Raw genomic sequence first — 19,999 nt, forward strand, 5'->3', positions numbered from 1 at the left:
AAGAGGCCCTTATTGCTTCTCACAGAAATGGGGTTGCTTGCTATGACTTGCGGCTATATTTAGCTTATAGCGAACCACTTTTTAGGGTCAACCGCTAACGGCTATCATCTGGGCTTAGGTCGCTCGTGAGTAGGCTGCCCCTGGATATCATGTGATAGCCTATGAATACGGTGCTATCCGTAACGTGTCTGCATGTATGCTCTACTGATACTGGTTTAAGTGGCCTTTCGTCTTTTTTTTTCTACTTGCGCCCTCTAGACATTAACGGCAGTAAGACGCGTAGGTAAGACTCACTTAGAAGTTACACGATAATTGGGAGATTACAGTGCAGAGCATGGGTGGCCACAACGAGTTTACTCTCAGAATTTAAAGCCAAACACACATCTGATGCTTCTTAGGGAAGGAAGTGTAGTTGTAAGCCTCAATATGTAGCGCTTGCAAGAAGAGAAATAGGTGTCCGTCGGAAAGCGCTATGCAAGCAAAGCAGAAAGCTTAATGAAAGAGTTATCAGGTCATGCACCCACGTACGGAGATTTTAAGTCGAGTTCAAATTGGTAAATCCGTTCTCTGCCGCGAGTTGCCTGTGTGTCTCTCACTGTGAAGACGGTTCCGAGGGGCACCAAGCCGCACCCCTTTCTTCCGTGTACCCGTTTACTCAAGGGCCCCGTATATTTCGAGTTCCAGTGAAATATGGAGCTTGCTTCAAAAATTGAAGGAAACTTGACCCGAAGGAAGCGTTTAATTTTGTGTCTTCAGGAGCCTGGACCAGAAAAGCTCCAGTCCTCGTAGGCACCCACGTATGGCAGCAACGCATGAGTTGAGCTGGCATTCCTTCATCAGCGCAACGTTTTGCCGGGACAAAAGTGATAGCCCCCTGCCCCTTTTTCAAAGGCATTCAAACTCCCTGACATTGCTTCCTTAAAGACGCCGGTGTGTCAGGCTCTTCTAGCCGGCTCTGAAGTTTGTCGGTCTAAACTGGACAAGGAAAGTATATCATCGGTGGGAATTGTTGTTGACGCTTTTGCCTTGGATGTCTATGCGGCAGTTATGCGTGAACACCTGAAATGGAATTATTGGCGGTAGCGTAGTCGCCTGCTCAGAAAATTAGCTCGGTTTGGAGGGGAATCGACGTTGCTGTCATTCCAGCCAACTTCTAATAGAAATCAAGTGGCAAGAGAGAAAGAAGGAAGGCAGCGGAGGGAGATAAAATACGGTACTCGGGCTGAGGTCCCTTTTTGCGTCCGTCCGGGGAGGTGCTTCCCAGTACGCTCGTTTACAGTAGAAATGCCTTCCACCTCCTCAAAATATTTGAGACGTCCAAAGCTTTGGCAAAATTTTAGACGATTATTGGCTAGTTAGGCTGTCTGCAGCTTTATTTCCTGGTTGAAGGCTAAGATCGGCCCCCTGCCACGCATCGGGGACACCATAGGCAGAGACCTTCCGCTGCCTGACGCTTGTCACGCGCTTCGATGCAGGACAAGACGAGTTTGAACACACTGTGCATATAATCGATGGAGAGCTTGATAAATCACGTTTTGCCACCAACACAAAGTTTAAGGCAGAAGCTCGTAAGGGCCAGCAAGCATGGATTGCATTGCACCAAGCATCAGGAGTTCCCTTTGAGCGCCTAGCGCCTATCTATCTTCTCCTCGCCTGAGTCTGTCTATAAGACACAGTGCGATCATGCTGGAAGAGAAAGCACTCTTTTGAAAGCCAGGCTCACAGTGTCTAAACATTGAAGCGGCACCGAAATGAAAACCGTAGAAGTAAATGGAGAGATTCAGGCTCTCTCCCTGAAATCAAAAATCAAACACGCAGAGGCTTCACAAAGTGATGAGGGCTCTCTGTCTGTGCTGGGAGAGACTGCAAAAACAAGAGGTGTCGGTGTAGGGTTCATTCTAACATCTGAACAGGTAACTAAGCGCTTCTATCCTTCCATGCGCTCTTTTGAAGCACTTTCTGGTGGGCTGCATCGTTTTCTGCTTTCACGGTTCCGGCAGAGTTCGTGACTCTGCCGAGGATGTACCTTCCTAATTGCACATCTTAGCTGCGTTTGTCTCAACGAGAGGCATAGCACAAGAAGTAGCACTTCCGTTGATTCATAATGAAATGATTCCGGCCTACGCAAAGTATAACTCCCTTCAGAAAGCCGGTCTGCCCTTCCTGCTTTCTAATGATCGTCCACTTACGTACTCCCTGTCCTGCTGGTTTTGTTTACTGTCTTCTTGAGCGCTGATGTCGAGAACAAATTTAGTATCAGCAGTCTCCTTAGCTTTCTCTTTCCAGCATCATGAGCCAGTCCGGTTAAGCATTAGCAATAGAATGCCATAAAGATTCTAAGCAGCATACTGTTTCCCCCCAGAATGAGAGCTACTGTCTTCAAATAGAGACCTGTCTCCTAAAATTTGTCTAAGGAGCCGAGAAAAAATAGCAAAATAGTTATCTATCGTCTCAGAATCTCGACCGTTTACGTTCGTTGCTTTGACTCTAAAGCGGGCACTAGCACGTCGATGAGTCCCTTTCTTCGTAGGATATGTCCATGGAAGGGCTTTGACCCACAGGGGAGCACGCCTTGCGAGAAGTCCGCAGCTTCTTCAGATTTAACATTTATCCCTTTTCTTTTGCAGGTGAAAACAATAGACGCATTTTCCAAGTCCATTAGCGGGGAGCCCAAGGAAACTGTTGATGTAGATACAGCTACCCGACTTCTGGTAGACCTTAGGTACGGCCAAATACCTTCGGGTGCTCTCAAAGCGCACTAAAGAGCCAAAATCGTCGTCTGAAACGCAACTCTGGGGTCGCCATGCATGTCATAAAGGGCTCTATAGACGTTTGATGAAACGATATTCAGAAACCCGGAAGGATCGGTCACACAAGATTCACTTAAACATGCGCCCAGCTGACTACAGTGCATTGGAATATCTGAGTAGCGGCGCATCTGCTGATATTTTGCACCAGACCCGATGTATCGCAAGAACAGATAGACGAACTTATGGAACGGGTTGATGGTGGCCTTTCTGGGGAGCTGCAAAAGACTCAGTTGCTTGAACTTGTTGAGGTGCGTAATAAATATACTTTGATGTACCGCAAAAAACACTGATGGCATCACTCGAACAAAGGCACTTTAGTGAACAACCAGTCTAGTAATATCAACTTATTCCATAGGACTCTGCAAAGAAGGTAGCAAGTGTTGTTTTACGGAAAGTTGGGTCTGTTCATTATGCGCAGGCTGTCTGTGGCTATGAGATGGAGAGGAAGCAAATGGACCAGGCCTTCGGGTTGCTTGACAAAGATGGGAACGGCTTTATTCCTCTGGAAGCTTTGAAATGCGCACTCAAGGAAGGAGATACTGGGTTGTCTGACGAGGAGTTCGGGGCCTTTTTGATGTATTCAGGCTGTAATAATGACACTTCCTTCGACTTCCGCAAATTCGTAGATACAGTGGCCTACGGTCCAGTGATGCTACGGACAAAAACAAAAAAGAAGGGAAAGGGCAAAAAACAGAAAACGCCTCAGAAACAAACAAGCTGACCAGTATTCTCAAATAGTGCAGTACGCTGAGTAAAGAACACTGTTGCAGCTCACCAGCAATCAATATACCTCGCAAGCGCAGATGCAGCATTATTTAAAGTGTGAAGCTTTGCAGCCTCTCAGGCTCTAAGGCGCTTAGTCGCTTTTTAAGCGTGAACACACACGAATACTTCTTTTGCAATTTATCACAGTCTTTGGCCTGCTGACCACTTACAACACACGAATGCTTGAACCACACGGAAAACGCTCTGTGCTCCTCTTCTGCCTGTCTCTGGAGTGACCGGTTGCAGGTGCTCCCTGTATTTACTAAAGGCCTGACACTCACGTGTAACGACGTAGAGTTGGCTAATACCAGCGACTCTATATTTTGCTGAATCAGGCAGCCCCGCACCGCAGCAGGGCAGGGTGTCTTGGCGCTTCTGTAAGCCAGGTCCAGGGGGTTCGCTAAGCGTAAGCAGCTTAACAGAGGAGATCAGACGACAGGAAGGCTGCAAAACATTCGCATGAAGTGGAGGGGCTTGTCTTGTATACAACCTGGAGGTCTTTTTGCTCCACACACAGCCCACACTACGGATCACAGATGCTTGGCAACAATCGAGCTGTTACCGCTCGAATGAGAAATAGGAAAAATTGTAGTAGCTAGACATGATGCTATTGATCAAAGAAAACAGTCTATTCTTATGCGAAGAGTTGCGCAGGCTCATTGCATTTTTCAGGTCCAGGATCTGTTTAAAGCGTTGACCCCGGGGGATCCCAGAGGATGGCAACGCAATTTAGGGCCTAATTGCATCTAGTCTTCACTGGATCAGTTAGATAGTGCTGCCTCTGTACAGCAAGCCAGTTCCTAACATTGGGTTTTTCCCTTCATTTCTCCATCTTATTCCTTGAATTGATTGTTTCGCGATCTGAGCGGATAGAGCTTGAAGCGTGGAATATACAACTTCTTATCCGATCTGCATAAGGAGACTCTTAGCATCTATGCCTTCCGCCAACTAAACGGGGTACAAATTTACCCTTGCAAAGTGCTTCTTCCTTGTTCTTACCCCAGAAGGTTCTGGCATAAGGGGAAATTGATAGCTGGGGTTTGCGTTGTTGATCACCCCGGGCATTCGCAGCCAATTGCACACGGCGGCGCACCGTACAGGTACACGGGGATCATTCTTGTAGCATTGCACTAATGCTACTCTCCATTGACTAATTTATAAGGAAGGCAAAACTCATGACACAAAATATCAACCAAATCTTAATTCGATGCAACTAATGTACAGCTTGATAGGCTACATAGAGCAAGCTGTTATAGGTTAGATGCATAGCTACACCCCCAAATATGTGTAGGTATTATAATCCATGCAGTGCAGTCGATGGCCATGGGTGATTCCTGCTTGAACGTTTCTAAGGCCATGTGTCCTACAAGACTCGATGCCTCAGGCATTATGCACACTTTGGTTGATCTGGGAGTACCATTTGCGCTTCAGTATCCATCTTTCTATAAATAATTACAGACCATACAACATGGATGCAGAGCCTGTTCCAGAGTGCAAAACTATTCTGGCTCACACACTGTTAACCTAATTGTGAAAAAACGGGGCGATTCCAGCTAATCGAAGAATATGTGCCTCCCGCTTCATTTTGTTTCTATGCTCTTTATTTGCAATTTTTGTGTCATCGAGCCCTCTTCTTGCTCGTGACTGCAAGTGTTCACTAAGAACATAGCACGAAGACACCACAATGAGGTGTAGTCTAATGGCATTAAGTTGAATGCCAACACAGCTACTAGATAGCAGTATTGTATCACGCTGGGTCAAAAGCGAGGAGCAGAAACAGTGAATTTAGAGTCGAGCGGCCAATTTGCTCACAGAGTGCACATTGATGTATCCACACCTCTAGATTTGTCAAAGCACTAACGGGCTTTTTCTTTCATTTTTCAGAATGACAAAAATTTAGTGTGTAAAAGGTTTATTATATGCAAGCATGGAGAAAGTGGCTTCTTACTCCCCGTATCCTCCTTGGTGTGGCTTCGATTCCGCGAAGGCACCCTTCCATGGCTTGCCGAGAACAACTTGTTGACTCGGGGGCTTTCCTCTCTCGCACCCCTCTTTCCTTTATTTCTTCCATATTACGAGCTTAATATTGCACTGTATATTTGCTGTCGGCTCTCTTCCTTATCTACATTTAAACATGTTCGGGCCAGTCGAACTCTTTTTCCTGTGCGGCTCGATTAGCATGGCCTGCTACCTACTTGTTATTTCCACAGTCGTTTGCCTCAGGGAGTAACGTATCACTGCTTTTTGCAAGTAATACCGAAATCAATCCTTCTTGTTATTTCTACGTGTCGATAGCCTTGTCAGCAAGGCGATAAGCAGCTTTATGGACGACATCTACGGCAGCAGGACTTGGTCGTGTTCCACGAACTAAAAGCAGGCACGGCGTTTGGGGAACGCACGCAAACATATCTTGTTTTGGGCAAAGCGCCGCGAGTTGGCTCTTTGGAGAATGCGGTTCTTCAACAAGTTGATTGTGGCCCTCTGCATTATTGGGATGATTTCCACGGGCTACATGATGGTGGCGTTTGCTGTATTGATGTAAGGAGGCGAAATAGAAACGGAGGAAGAGGATGCAATGGGGACTGTGAGTGGGTCGAACAGGCGGAGGGAGGGAGGGGAAATTGAAACAAAGGATCAGAATGCACCACGGTACCCTCTAGCTTCCATCTTAGGCTGCAATGCGACCCCTGGACGGATAGCTGTTCAGGGTTCAAAATCCGAACTCTACCAAGCCAGGCCTTAGGAACGCGTATAACTGCATTCTATCTCAGTTTTTGATCCTTTTTTCTAGCAATCAACTCGTTGATCGCGAAGTCGCCCTCCATTTTTTGCTTCGCGAATAACTGCTCCGTGTAATCAGTTTTAGAGGTAGAACTTCCCTGCATGCGTTATGCACTCGGTTCTACAGACCACACAATTTTCGAAGGTAACACTAAGTTAGTGGGTAGGCCGAATGGGAGCAGAATCGAATTTCGATTGTTCGAGGCCATCTGCTAATTCTAAGACACCATCCGTGGCTCTACACCAACCTCCCGTAGTGCAGTCCGATTCCATCATACCCAATTCCTCTCTTCTGTGCTATAGCCCGTAGTATAGCAGCCCTTAGCGACGCATACGCCGAGTGCATTTGATGGAAAAAGGCTGCAACTCTAATTGAGCCAGTACTAGCTGAAGGTAGATCTCAAGGTAGACGGAAAGCAGGCCTGGCAGCGTCAAGCTGTTCAAAAGGACATTTGCACACTTTGTAGCTCTAATATATGCTGGCGTTTTACTGCGTTGTTGGTGTCCTAGGATAGAGGCTGAAATGATAGTGACACACAATCTCGCATGGAGCCAGCTTTGGGGGTTTTATACCCTGGGAACGCGTTGAAGTATTCATTCAGTTTGATGCGTAATAAGTGCAGCACACTAGAATCTCTGTACTCTGATAGTAAACTAATACATATATCTTCTGGATATTGATGCTGCCGTTGTTGTTGGAATAGGTTTTTTATTGTGACCATAGCGAGCGCTTGGTGAGCAGCGCCTAGCACAGGCAGCAGCGTCCAGGTGTCTCACTATTAAAGCAGTCGCTGCACCAAAAAGAGTAACACTACCTTCACCAGCTGCTTGTTCATCCTGCGGTCGCACGAAAGTGCCAATGCTAATGTGGAACTGGGGCGGCACGAAGTTCAAGAGACTAGCTGCGTCCTAACTGGGGTTTCGGCCCTGCAAGCGGGTCCTCCGAAGCCTATATATGCCCATAATCAATAAAAAATGAGCTTCGAGCAAAACCCATGACGGACATTTATTGTCGTTTGGTCCCTTCACATCCAGTCTTCCAACGACCCATGATTGGATCAGGAGGCAAGGATAACAAGCCATCGTTCTTTTCAGTCAAATGCGTTAAACGTCACGGAGGCAAATAGTGCATTTCGAAATCATTAAACATTAATGCGTGTCTGACTATGTTTTCTGATACCCACTCTATCCTATGTTCTTATTCTATCGAAGCTTTTGCGTGCTTTCAAGCAAAGCGTGTCTGACTGCCTGTCAAGCGAGCAATCCGAGTTTTCCTGTTTCTCCTGAGGCCAGCCGTTCCCCTTTGACTGCTATCTGCGTCCCCCCTTCAGCGATACTGCTGCCTGCGTGACAGAGGTTGCGGTAATGTGGTGATTAGGTGCCTCAATGAAAGTATTCCCTCATCCACAGCCACGTCAGCCAACACGTAAATCGGCTTGATGCCGCGTTCGGTCCGACAGCGTGTAGTCTTGACTACTGACCAGCACCGAGTGAGCGCAACAATACAATTGAAGGAGAAAGCCAACGCTGCCTGCTAAATCTGCAGCACTCAGAACTGAAATATACACCTTGATTTCGTCGGAGGTACTTTCCATCATAAAGCGGAGGTACATGTGCTGCATCCGCAGAGATAACTGGGGCTATGAAACGCAAGTCTTCCCTCAGGCAGCGCCACGGAGGCAAGGCCACTGCACTTAAAGTGTGATATACAGCTCGGTACGCGCTCATGCTCACTATAAACACAGTAGGCCCTGATAAGCTTGGTTGTGATATGAAACTGATAGCAGTTGTAATCCCTACGAGGGTAGCTGCTGGAGCCCATGAACAAAGCAGGGCAGAAAGACAAGGCGGAAGGGAAGGCAGGGCTGCATGGGGCAGACAAAGACATTTGAAATGTCAGCCATCCGAAGGGCTATAGGTGCACGCAGAGGTAGGCACACGAAGCTTGCTTCAAAGTGCTGCTGCAGGCTTTTGTGCGCCGGAGCTGCTCGGGACGAGAAAAAGGAGGGTGCCTTTTGAGCGCTAGTGCTCTGTGCCTGTTGACGCCCAGCAAATGTGGACTTTATGTTATCGATGAGCTGTTAAAAGCTTCTACAAGAGCCAACTTTCTGCTCTTGCCTACACTGTAAACTTGGATAGAGCCTGACGCAAGCTTAACAATAGCCCCAGGGGGAAAGTGTTTGAGCAGCGGCACGGGAAAGACAAGCAGCAGACCAGGCACTAAAAACAGAGAATCCTGCAAGCGAAGTATTTGGCAATGGTATTTAGAGCGAAAGAATGCAGCGCAAAGTAAACAGGGAGACCTACAAGCAGCAACAGCAGTATCTCTGGGTGTTCGAATAGGTATCCTGTAGGCCTTTGCGGAGTGATTCCGCAGCTTAGCAGAGACCGTGAACCTAACATGTTAGTTTTGGCGATAAAACACGCCACAGATGTGGTGACGGTAGTTTCCGCAAGGAGTTTGAGAGCCGCAGAAAAACAGGAACATACAATGAAATACGCCGAGTGAGAAAAGCAGCAACTTATCGAATATTGATCCTCTGAGACATACACTCTCCAGGCCACACGAAAGAGTTGGCCCGGAATTGGGATGTTACACCAGAGGTGAGAAAACGAAATAGTGCAATCCGTAAGTGGATGGAAGGCACATCCCAAAGCGGGCAAGATTGCACAGTCAGCCGCATCAGTAAAATCAAAAAGCGGAAGGTGTGTATGTAGCAGTTAGGGAAGGTGCTGCCTCTGTCAACAAAGCAACACCTTTCCACGCGTTTACTTTCTCTCTTGCCGTTGGAAGGTACCCTCCCAAATGGCAATGCACAGCACTTCAGGAAGCCTGTGCCACCGCAGCGCACACACACACAAACGGAGCATATATGTGTGCGCAGCAGAGTAGTGCCAACCAAATACAACGCGTAGGCCCGCCAGCAGTGACTGCTTCATTTTCCCGCATTAGTTTTCCACGTATCACGTACATCTTGGTCACTGACGCCCAAGAGGCACGAACACGCGCTACCGACAAGCCAGACGCAACCGGCAACGAGGCAAAGAGAAAATCTGTGTCAGCTTCCGCGTTCGTCTTGGTCTCTGCTTCTTGATACGTTCCTCGTTTACCCTCACCTCTCAGCGTTTTGCCATTCATTTAATGTAAGGACATCCCGTAGCATCGAATGAAAATCCGCTTCGCCTGATAACAACTCCCGAGCACCAGTTTCCAAGTTCTATTGCAGCATCGATTCCAATGTTGTGCAGCAACCCGAACAGCAAGCCGCCAACAAAAGCGTCTCCTGCCCCATTCAAATCTACTATTTTTTCCATAGGCACCTCGGGCACAGGATACGAGCCGATAGAGATGGTACCGCTTGGCCTGCAGCCACCCACACCTCTAGAGTATTAAATGAGGTCGGAAGACTCTCGCAACGCAAGATATTGGGATACATTCAAAGATGCAAGCAAAGCCAGAGCACTATGCAACCAGCCAGGCTCCAGTGAGGAAAGCAAAGCAAAATAAAAGGTGCACTTGACCTGAGATAAGAAAATCACTTTGCTTCAGTAGAACTACTCAGTCAAGATGGAACAGAACATAGCCCAGCACACATGCTGCTTTTCAGCCTGCTAAATCCTATATGTCGCGCCTGTATTTCATCCTCTGGTTCCTGTTAGTAGTGTCGCAACTGTGATTTTCTTAGGGTTACTTAGATACGTTCGCTGTTCCTGCCTTACGTGCGGCTGGCGACAATCACGGGATCCGCTCCCTGTGTAACGACAACCATTTTTTGTTTGTTGGCTCCCTCATCAAGCCCCTTCAGCATGAGGTCAAGGATCTGCGCTGCTGTATCCCCAACGCTGCCAGTTGTGTCCATGCCGTTCAACTCTGCGAACTTTGTGGCTTCTTCCTTGTTGCCGCAACAGACATTGGCTCTCTGCAGCATTTCAAGGTACTCCGCCTTAAACTCATGCATCAAGAATTCAGCCGACAAATTGCATGCGAAGGTCTTTCCAGACGACTGGCAGTGACGAGCAAGCTTCAGCAACACCTAACACGCGAACAGAGCATACACAAGTTCGCGCTGTAGAAATATTGTAATACAGAATTGTACGAGATCTCTTGTAAAACTTCTGCATGTATTTTGGGGAGCGATAATGGCCCTTGTGACGCAATGTACGCAGCTACACAAAGCACTTTGGAATATTGGCTACAGATGCTCCTTCTCGGGCAGAGGAGGTCACACACAGAGGAAGGAGTACAGCAATATAGACATGAACAAAACTGAGGTAACACAACTGCGAGATTGAATGGCGAGAAAAGAAGCGCTTCACTGTGAAACAGAATAAGCATGACTGAAAAGGATTCTTCACAAACGCCAAAGAAGACACACCATCGATATGAGGACGGGCGTGCGCACACAAGCAGAAGAAGCACAGAGCTATAAGGTATCTGCTTGTGCCTGTTTAAGTGCATGTCCCTTGTTGTGTCTCACGGCAGCAGAAGAGGACAACAAAAACCCGGTGCAGTACACGGCGTCGCATGCTTCAACCTCTTTCCATTTCGCCTCTACAAAGGCCTCGTCGATATCTACTGAGGCTCCCAAATTGGTGCAGACGCAGCGTTCTTTGTCGGTCACCAGCACCATGCAGGTGCCCGTAGGCTTTGTCGCGCTCGTTTTATAGATGGGGATTATACCTAAGTGCGCAACGAGAAAATTTCGACAAACATGTACATCATAAGAATGAGAGAATCCATACAAGAGGGCACAGAGAGTGAAGCGAGTGCTAGAAATCATATTTGCACGCGTAGCCATATGCTTTCCTTTCCGTGTTGATCTTTGCAACCCCTCGTGTGCGGACTGCCCAGACCACATTACGGAACGTCCCAACTACTGCTACTGGTAACACAACGTCTTTACTCTCAGTGTCAGTGCTCAGAAGCATGAGAAATCAAGAAGAGCAAAGGGAAACACGAGGAAGGGGACCGACCAGAAAGGTGTCAGACAGGTCCAACTCTCCTACGCATGAGCATACTGTCAGCTGCTTTCAACAAATGAGGTGATACAGAATAAAATATGTGAACCAGTACCCTGTGATTCCAGCAGTTCCTTGAGCTGGGCGCCCTCCTTATCTTGGCCGATGCACCCAAGGAATTTGCTCTCCCCGGGCTGTTTCGCAAGCAGAGATGTACACGCACAACAGAAATTCTTAGTACATCAGCAGCATTTCGCACATCACAATATAAGACATACGCCGCTCTCTAGTGGCCCCCTGCAGACGATGATGGGGAATAAAACATTTGTATAGTCGAGAGGTGTACGTATCCTGCAGGATGATGTTCAAGATCTTGCGCCAGAGCTGAGTAATAAGGCCCGAGAGTACAGGGGCACCCGAGCTACTGATACCAGTTTTCTCGCACAGCTGATCGTTTACTCTATAAAATGCGAATAATACAGGCGCCAAGGCGAAGGCTCACGTTGTTACACAGTGCCTGGTACACGCGAATAGTGTTCTGGCCGCATCCTCCTGCGAGATACTTGCATGCATACTTCTTTTCCAGTATGGGGAAAAGGCTCATTTGGTGCTCGTTCGCGAGGACGGCGCCCCCGTGGGGCAGCCCATATTCGTCGATAAGCGAACGGGGTACCTCAGCCACGACGTCCAAAAGAGGATTACATACCCCCAGAAGCACCATCTCGAGGAGGGAAAAAAAATGTAGCACAATCCCACGAATAAACGGATAATAATCGGAAAAAAGCAGGAGCTCATATGAAGTGACACAAAACGGACGAAGATTTTAAAAATGGGCCCCCATACAGGAGCCTCAGGGCCCCCGGGTGTGGGTGCATTACCACAGTCCACGCACAAGCAGAGACTCTAAAAAAATGATGGTGGTTCAGCAAAAATGCAATAACTTTAGTTTATCCTTTGTGTACTGCGCGGAAGTGGACTTTTAGCCACCTAGTTACCTCCGCACAAGTGTCGGGTCTGACGTGTACTATTGCATTGGTCCTTAAGTTTGACCCACAGAATGCTATGAAACCCACCGAAACTCGCCTATATGCTTTACTACTTAACATGCATAGGTCGTTCCAGAATTCTCCTACAGCTCCTTACTATCCTTGCCTTCTTCAGCATACGGTGTTACAGGGTTTTTTGAACATAAAGTGATCTGAGCAAAGCGCTCCTAAAGAGCAACAACAAATGCGCCTCGCATCAAAGGCCGTATGGCGAAATATGTGGTACAGACAAGAGGCGTTATCTTCTTTGTGCTTCCAGCCCTCTTGTCAATTTTTGCCGGAAAAGTGCGTATGTCCTAGCTGTCTTAAAGTATGTACCCACACAGGCAACCTCAATAATGCCCCCTGGACTCTCAACCGCAAGCCAGATTCGTAGAACCTTAAAAATAAAAAGAGTATAAGTGTAGAGAGTGCTGAAACCACAAAAAACAGAAGGTTGGTTCCTCTAGCTGGAAGGAATCCCGGCAAGAACTCCAAGGCTTCTTAGAAATACTACGTTTTCGCGTTAACTAGGCTAAACTGGGCATTCAAAATTCAAATGTTTTGCTAGAATAGCACGATTTAGAAAGCTGCAGCAAGCCCTTTTGCAGCGACGAACTCAGATCCCATCAATACACGAGTATGACATTTTCTTGAGAGTAGTCCCTGTGGGCGTCCTGTTGGGAGTTTGAAACTTCCACATGTATGTAGATGCAGCAGAAGATGTACAGGCAAAGTGTCCCTCAGTTTTCCAGAAGGATGTTCTCTTCAAGGGGTGACTCCTTTTGCTGGGGAGACTCCACCCCGGACTTTCGCGCTGGCAAAACCCGCGAAAGAGCAGAACCCCATTCACCCAGCTCAGCGTATGCAATCAGAATACCTACCACCTGAAAAAGCAGCAGCACCAACACTGGCAGCAGCATTAGAGAGTCTGGAGATCTAATTTTACATTCAGACTACAAATACCAGGTGAAACCCGGCATCCTAGTATCAGCAGAGGCGCTACTAGAGATAAACTATATCTTCAAAGAGTTCCTATGTACCAAGGAACAGATGCAGATCTAGATTCTTAGGTATAGCTGGTTATATGCACATCCTTGTGGGAATGCAATATTTTTTCTTTTCGTTACCTGATTGACAGTAAGGATCTTGGAGCCGTCGAGCTTCCGTCCGAGCTTCGTTTCAATAGGTAGCTTGGCTGCCCGTACTCCTTTCTCTTTGCTCCTATTCAGTGTCAGTCCTTTGTACCTGTTTCTATCTACAAGGCCACCAACTATGTATACTGTGTCTGCGTCTAGGGTATGCAACTCCTCTTCTGCATCAGCAGTCAGATAAACGACCCGTTCCAAGGCACAATCAGCAGCGAAAAGCCGCTCAAACGTCTCGCAACTCACTTCGCACTTCCAGCGGCCATTGCACTGCACCCGGCGCAATGCCGAGTAGACACGTGGCCCAACACCAGATATACACAGCTCAACAGCTGGACGGTTGGATGGAAAACACGGGGGAGCGCAAGAGCCAGCCACAGGGGGTGGTGGGGAGGCCAAATCGTTTCCATAAAATGCAGTATCCCTCGTGCTTGCAGAGCTAGCAGGGGAGTCAGAGCTCGAGGAGATGCCTGACACCTCAAATAAAGGCATCGCAGCAACGTTCTGATCCGTACTGTCACCTGCTGAAAAAACGGAAGCTGATGTGCTGTTCATATCTTCTGTGGAGATATTCATCGCCGCCTCATTCCCTTTCCCGTCGACCTGCTCCTTCGTGTCTTGCTTGGTCGATTCCTTTCCCGTCTGCTGAAAATCCTCCTTCACATCGGCCGCTCCTCTCCATCCGCTTTTCCACCGCCGCTTGTTCCCTGCTGCCTTATCTCTTATTCGATTGAGACGGTTGGCATCCCCATATGCGTACATGAGCTGCTGCACTAGGGAAGATATCTCTGACTCGTTTTGCAGCTCTTCGAAGGCACAGTCAACGCAAATACGCACAGTTAGACCAGCATCCCCTCCTGCGGGGGGGGAGTTGTCTGCTGCACTGGAGCTTTTTTGCGCTGCCATTTCCCGCCTTTCTGCTTTTTTCCTACGTTTAATATCTGGCCGCAAAGCCCTCCGTCGTTCTTTGAATTCCTGCAGCCGCTCTTGGGCTCGCTGTTTCTTGATTGCGTTCTTCGATAAGACGGTGTTGGAAGGCTCTACGTCCTGAAGATCAGAGCTAGCAGTAGTCTCGTGTCCGCTTATTTGACTTGATCCAGATGCATTATTTGGGGGTGTGAACGCAGAAAACTGCTGCTCGGGCTGTGGATCGATTGCCCCTAGGCATTTCTGCCGAAGGTCGAGCTGCACCATTGTCGACGAAACGTGAAAACAGGGATACTCAAGGGAAAGGTAAGCTAAGATAACCTTGAGATGATAGAGAGAGAGAGTTAGGAGCGGAATTTTTCAATGAGAGGAAAAGAGAATCTCTAGAACACGACCAAACACAGACGGCAAATTTGGCATGCATGCTGGAAAGAACAGAACATTACAAAGACGCAAACAGGACCGTTATCCAAATCTTTGGACTAAATGCAAATATAAAATAAAAGAAAAGTATTTGATTACCAACAGGGAGCAGAAAGCCCTGACACAATTCTTTGTTGTTTAGGGCTGTGACCCGTTAGACGGGTTGCGTCGACTCCCGGTGGGTTATTCACGGTAAAGGGAGTGGAAGCAAACCACACTCTTGAAAGCATTTTCCGATGTGTGTGTAGTTGCATTAAACACCATTCTATCGACTGTCTCGGGGATTGTTTTTTCCTGAATGCGCGTATCCTTTGTTTTTTTTTCTTCGCGTTGACCACTGCTTTTTGGCAGTAGAAACAAAAAGCGAAGGCATTCCAATCCTTGCATATATTAGCATTATCTGTTTTCCACGTAGAGTTACGATGATGATGAGCACTCCTCTGGCCATTCGCTGGCTGCTTACGGTGTATTTCTACACCGTGGTGTCTATCTCTTTTATTATATCCTTCGTTTTGCAGTGCATCGAAGGCGCCTGCCTCTTCCCCTTCCTCCTCATTAAGCCTAAACTCCGCGTAGTGATACTTGGACAAACTCACCAAGGCCTCATGGAACTCGGTAAGCAGCCAAATGACTCGCGCGTGAATGTAGTAAGATTTTGAGATTTGGCTTCAGTTTCTGAATGCATGGCAGGAAACTAGTGAAAAAATACGCACTGTAGAGCTCGATGCATATCGGTTTCGAAACTCAAATGAAGAACACGCTTTTTAGGCATGCAGCCGTGTGACGGTATACTTTGAGATGGGGAATTCTACTAGTTCCTCTCGCATTCCTAGAATTCACTGTCCTGGGGCATGCTAGCTTGATCGCTAGCCGAGCTTTCGAGCTCTGCGTCTTCATGTGCTGCACTTGTGTTACACATCTCTTTCCTCACGCACGCTCGTCTTATTCCAGCATTTAAGAGGAGAGAATCCACCTTCGTCCGTTTCTTTATCTTTTCCTCTCGTTTTGTTTCAAAAGCGAGATTACAAATTTAGGCGCTCTTGACTTCTGCTTCTCCCTGCTTTTATCTTTTTATAGCGTATATTGCATGCCGTCCCTTTTGGAAAAAGCAAGTCTTGCGTCCTTTACCCTCGGGGATCTCCTCCAGGAAAGTCATTGTGATGGCAAATCACACCAGCAAAGTTGGTAAGTGGGGCACTGTCTCTTAAAAGCCGTGTCACAGCTTCTCGGAGCCTGTGTGGGTGATTCCTCCACTTCGCCGTTCGTGTTCGCCTTCCTGCCCATGTTATTTCGCCATCCAGCGGCTTGCATCGTTCGGTTCTGCTAGAGCATTTTCCGTCCCACAAATTATGCTGCTGCCTATCGATGCATCACCTGCAATGCTTCAACTGACCAAGCGGTTTGTGCAACTGGATTTTATGCTCCCTTCGTCTTGTCAACTCACTTCCGTTTCGCATAGATCCCTGGGTTTTGGGGTCGACGCTTCTTGGAATTCCTACGATGTACGTCGTGAAGCATTCTCTTCTCAGTGTACCCATTGCAGGTAGGCCAACTCTTGCCATCCACTCTTTTCTACCCCGAGTTGTTGCTCTTTCCATCATTCTTCCTCCATGACCGCCTATTCTTCGCTTCCCTGTTGTGTCGCTCTTCCCCCGCTCGTCTTTGTCGTTCCTTTTGTGTATTTTCCTTTCAATTCTTCGCGCGTCACCGCTTAACGTCTCGTGCTGCGTGCGAACAGAGGGAACGGTAATAGCTGTTAGCTGCAGCTGTCACGTTGCTTCTGCTGCTGGCCACACACTTTCGCTCAGCTTGTGCATCCTAGTTATGTCTGTACTTGCTTGTTCTGCGTTGCCTCTTGATGAAGCTCTCTTAGCTACTCCAAAAGAGCATGCCTCTGTGAAACCCCCCTTTCCTGCCTTGTTTCCAGGATGGGCTCAGTATCTGGCCGGGTGCCTTTCGGTTCAGTTTACGAGAGAGCGGGGAGGATGGGGCACCCAACCCGGAGCCGTACAGAATATGATGCAGGCAAGAAACGAATGCATATAGAATTAAATTCCCCAAGTACCGGAAGGCTGTGTATATAGTCTATATCTGTATATGCCATGCACATTTCGCCCTTCAAACCGATCAGCTGACGACTCAATATAGACTTGCAAAAAAGGCGCAGTGCTCTTACTGTATCCTCGCTCTTTGCACCCATTTGCATAAAATTCGACATGTAGCTGAGAAGACTGGGGACAGTATTCTGTGCGCATGAGCTGTCTTACTGTACTGTGTGTGAGATACTGCTCCTTGTAGAATCCCTTTGCCCTGTGCACCTTTCCGGTGTGGTTCGTCTCTTGCTTGTATTCGGGCGTGCGCCATTCTGCATGCCACTGTCTCGTTATTCCGTCTTGAGATAATCAGTTGTTGCGCATGTAGGAGGCCCTCCACGCCCTCTCGGACGGCATTTGCGTGGTAGTCTTCCCTGAAGGGACGCGCAGTGTGACCGGTAGACTGCAGCCTTTCAGAAACGGGTTTTTCCGATTGGCCGTAGATAACCCGGATATCTACATTCTCCCCGTTGGTACGAGTTTTCCCCACCATTTTTAAAACATACTGCGTGGTGTTTGGCTGTGTTTGTCTCCGCGCATTGCACACCAAATGCTCTGTTCCATTTTTAAATGCTTTGGTAGTACTTCTTAAAAAGTACGCAGATCCGTGAACTGAGAAGTTGACTAGGCATCCCGCGTGTGTGACCACTGTTCAAGTTCTTGACCAGCCCGGGGCATCACCAAGTCGGCTTGAGTTCCCCCCCAGCAAAGACATTGTTTGCCTCCTGAGGCTTCTGTCATTATTAGCCATACCGCTTTTATTGCTGTTGTTCTTGGGCAAACGTGCAGCTCTTCATAACAACTTCCGGCTGTGGCCAGTCACCAGCAAACTCCTTTATCCGGGCACTTCCTACGTTGCGGCTGGCGAACTCATCTCCCCGAAGGTACATCTAGGCAGAGAGTGGCCTCGTATCTACCTTCATGCACTACCGAACGCCTCACGGACATGGCAATTCTCTCGAACAGGCCATGTGTAGTGCTACAATACGTAGATGGAGCTTCATGGCCCCAAAGGTCCTGTAGGATCCCCAGGCGCTCCTCCTCACTTTCCCATGAAGTGCCTCAAGAATTTATCGTGCCAGCCAGAACTTCTTGGCTATCCTGTCCTACCTTGCCTTTCAATTTGTTTCTCTGACCTCAGGGTTTGACAGTTGAGCAGTTGCGTGACAAGACGCACGAGGCAATTTTTGATCTGCTAAAACTTTCTCCGGAGTTCGACGCTCTACAAGAACAGCCACTTACCGAGTTGGCCGTCTCAAGGGAGCACGGGCTGTAACTGCGGCTGTTGTTGCACCTCGCCAAAAGGAAAATCACTACTCGACGTGCGTTCAGGAGAGCAAGTGCAAAACTTACGAGGAAAAAACCTGAAAAAAAACGGCATTTATCAACTGAGACGGCGAGGAGAGTACATATAGTCCCTTAGTGCCGTTTGTTTATGTTTGCCAAGCAAACAAGCACACGAAGGTTAAAAAGAGTAATCAGCAGTGCCGACAAACGACATGCAGCGCTGGTTCAAGGAAGTCCCAGCATATATATATATATATATATTCCGTTTTGCACACTTGTATGCCTTACTGCATTTCCGCTAACCCACAGCAGCGCGTCCAAACTGCCTCTGCGGTAGTGGCGTAAAGCAAAGTCCTAAATCTGAAGTGGAAATATACCATACGACATTTGCCGATCTCTTGAGTTTGAGAAGATGTCAAATTGCTGCCCGATGCATGCCGCACTCTATACCCACATGCTTGCCTTCACTCCCTCACTGTGTCTTCATGTTCCATTGACGACGTTTCTGTCCGCCCAATGAACACACCGTCGCAGTGGCAACCAGCTGGTAGAACTGCTGCTGCTCCTTGATGTCAGAACCGAGCACAATCGCCACCACAGGCCTGTCAAGAGTCGGGGGACGTATATATTTACACAAACGTATACACATCGCAGTAGCCGACAACAACATGGATGGTAGCGGAGCAGTACGACAAATTGGTGTGAAGCCATGTACAACGGGATAAAGAAGACTGCCTTTTGGCATCTCACTACTCCAGGGGGCTATTCAAGGCCACTTCCATTGCGAGGCATAGGCTGAGGCAAACTCCCCACTGCGGTCTGCCTCAGAAAGATGTACCCAAAATCGTTCTCTACGCAGGCTCAACACGTACCTCTGGGGGGAGTCGCGTTGCTGGCATGGTGCATGCAAGAGACAATGCAGCGCCGCAAAGAGCTCCATACCGACTAGGGGCTGAATAAGGCAATGTTCGATCGCGGGAGATATAGTAAACCTCTGAGTACTCGCGGTAGTCCCTTGGTCAGAATTGAATATCACAGGTACCATAGAGTCAGCAGGAGACACCACGACAAATAGGACCTGCGAAAAATGTACCAGCCATAATGTCTTATGAGTGGTTTTGATTGCTGCTTCTTTTCCTACTGGTGGCGGCGCGGGAGCCAAACTTCGTGTATGTGAGCACTGGACTATAAAGCAGGTGCAGTGACCAACGTTGTCGCAGGTTTCTGCTGGCTCCAAAAGCCCACGGACGCCCAGGGGTATCCAGTGACTTATTTGCAGGTGCTGTAAATGCGTGCTTCAGAATGCCCTACCCTTTCCCTGGTTTCTCCATGGAGTACGTCCACTTGGAGTATGCGAGTCGCGCCAAACATTGAAATTCCACGGCACGTCAGTGCAGATATATCTGAGCTGATTTGGTAACGTAGACTCTGTCTTATAGCGTCTCCTTCATGTTTAAGATTCCGCACCGCCGTTTCGACAGCCTCGGAGGCCTCCTGCTTAGAGTCCGCCCAACACCAGAGGGGATGTTGAGTATTCGCGACACCCGGGGTACGACAGGCTTGCGTTCTCTGCACGGCTGCGCGGGGGGCGAGGGCCTGCGGGAAGAAAACCGCTACAGTGTGCAGATAGTCCAGCTGCATGCAGCAAGTGGTGTAAGGTCATTCAATTCCCATGTGAATCAACACTTCACGCCAACGCTCATCCATCCAGACCCGGGAGTGCAACAGCACCTATGTTTCTTACTTTTAGTCGATAATTTAGCACCGCACAGTACTGATTC

General features: G+C 48.1%; 3 protein-coding genes across 3 annotated transcripts; 1 reads left to right on the top strand and 2 right to left on the bottom strand.

Moving 5' to 3' along the window:
• Window positions 1-9,491: 9,491 nt before the first annotated feature.
• Window positions 9,492-12,036, bottom strand: LOC34620506 (adenosine kinase). The gene is made up of 5 exons (XM_026335793.1): window positions 11,818-12,036; window positions 11,431-11,509; window positions 10,835-11,037; window positions 10,077-10,390; window positions 9,492-9,720 (listed from the first exon to the last, which is right to left on the bottom strand). Exons 1-5 carry the CDS (start codon window positions 12,034-12,036, stop codon window positions 9,492-9,494), a joined length of 1,044 nt encoding a protein of 347 aa, XP_026191578.1.
• A 1,047-nt stretch (window positions 12,037-13,083) lies between these two features.
• LOC34620507 (tRNA methyltransferase 10 homolog B) lies at window positions 13,084-14,682 on the bottom strand. Its single transcript, XM_022733756.2, has 2 exons — window positions 13,471-14,682; window positions 13,084-13,227 (listed from the first exon to the last, which is right to left on the bottom strand). The coding sequence occupies exons 1-2, from the start codon at window positions 14,680-14,682 to the stop codon at window positions 13,084-13,086; spliced, it is 1,356 nt and encodes a 451-aa protein (XP_022588345.2).
• Window positions 14,683-15,263: 581 nt separating this feature from the next.
• Window positions 15,264-18,207, top strand: LOC34620508 (1-acyl-sn-glycerol-3-phosphate acyltransferase 1, chloroplastic). Its single transcript, XM_026335806.1, has 7 exons — window positions 15,264-15,453; window positions 15,916-16,023; window positions 16,298-16,381; window positions 16,766-16,863; window positions 17,260-17,404; window positions 17,721-17,815; window positions 18,073-18,207. The coding sequence occupies exons 1-7, from the start codon at window positions 15,264-15,266 to the stop codon at window positions 18,205-18,207; spliced, it is 855 nt and encodes a 284-aa protein (XP_026191591.1).
• Window positions 18,208-19,999: the final 1,792 nt, after the last annotated feature.

This window comes from Cyclospora cayetanensis, unplaced genomic scaffold (genome assembly GCF_002999335.1).
Source record: "Cyclospora cayetanensis isolate NF1_C8 unplaced genomic scaffold, CcayRef3 CcayRef3_contig_80, whole genome shotgun sequence".
NCBI classification, from domain to species: domain Eukaryota; phylum Apicomplexa; class Conoidasida; order Eucoccidiorida; family Eimeriidae; genus Cyclospora; species Cyclospora cayetanensis.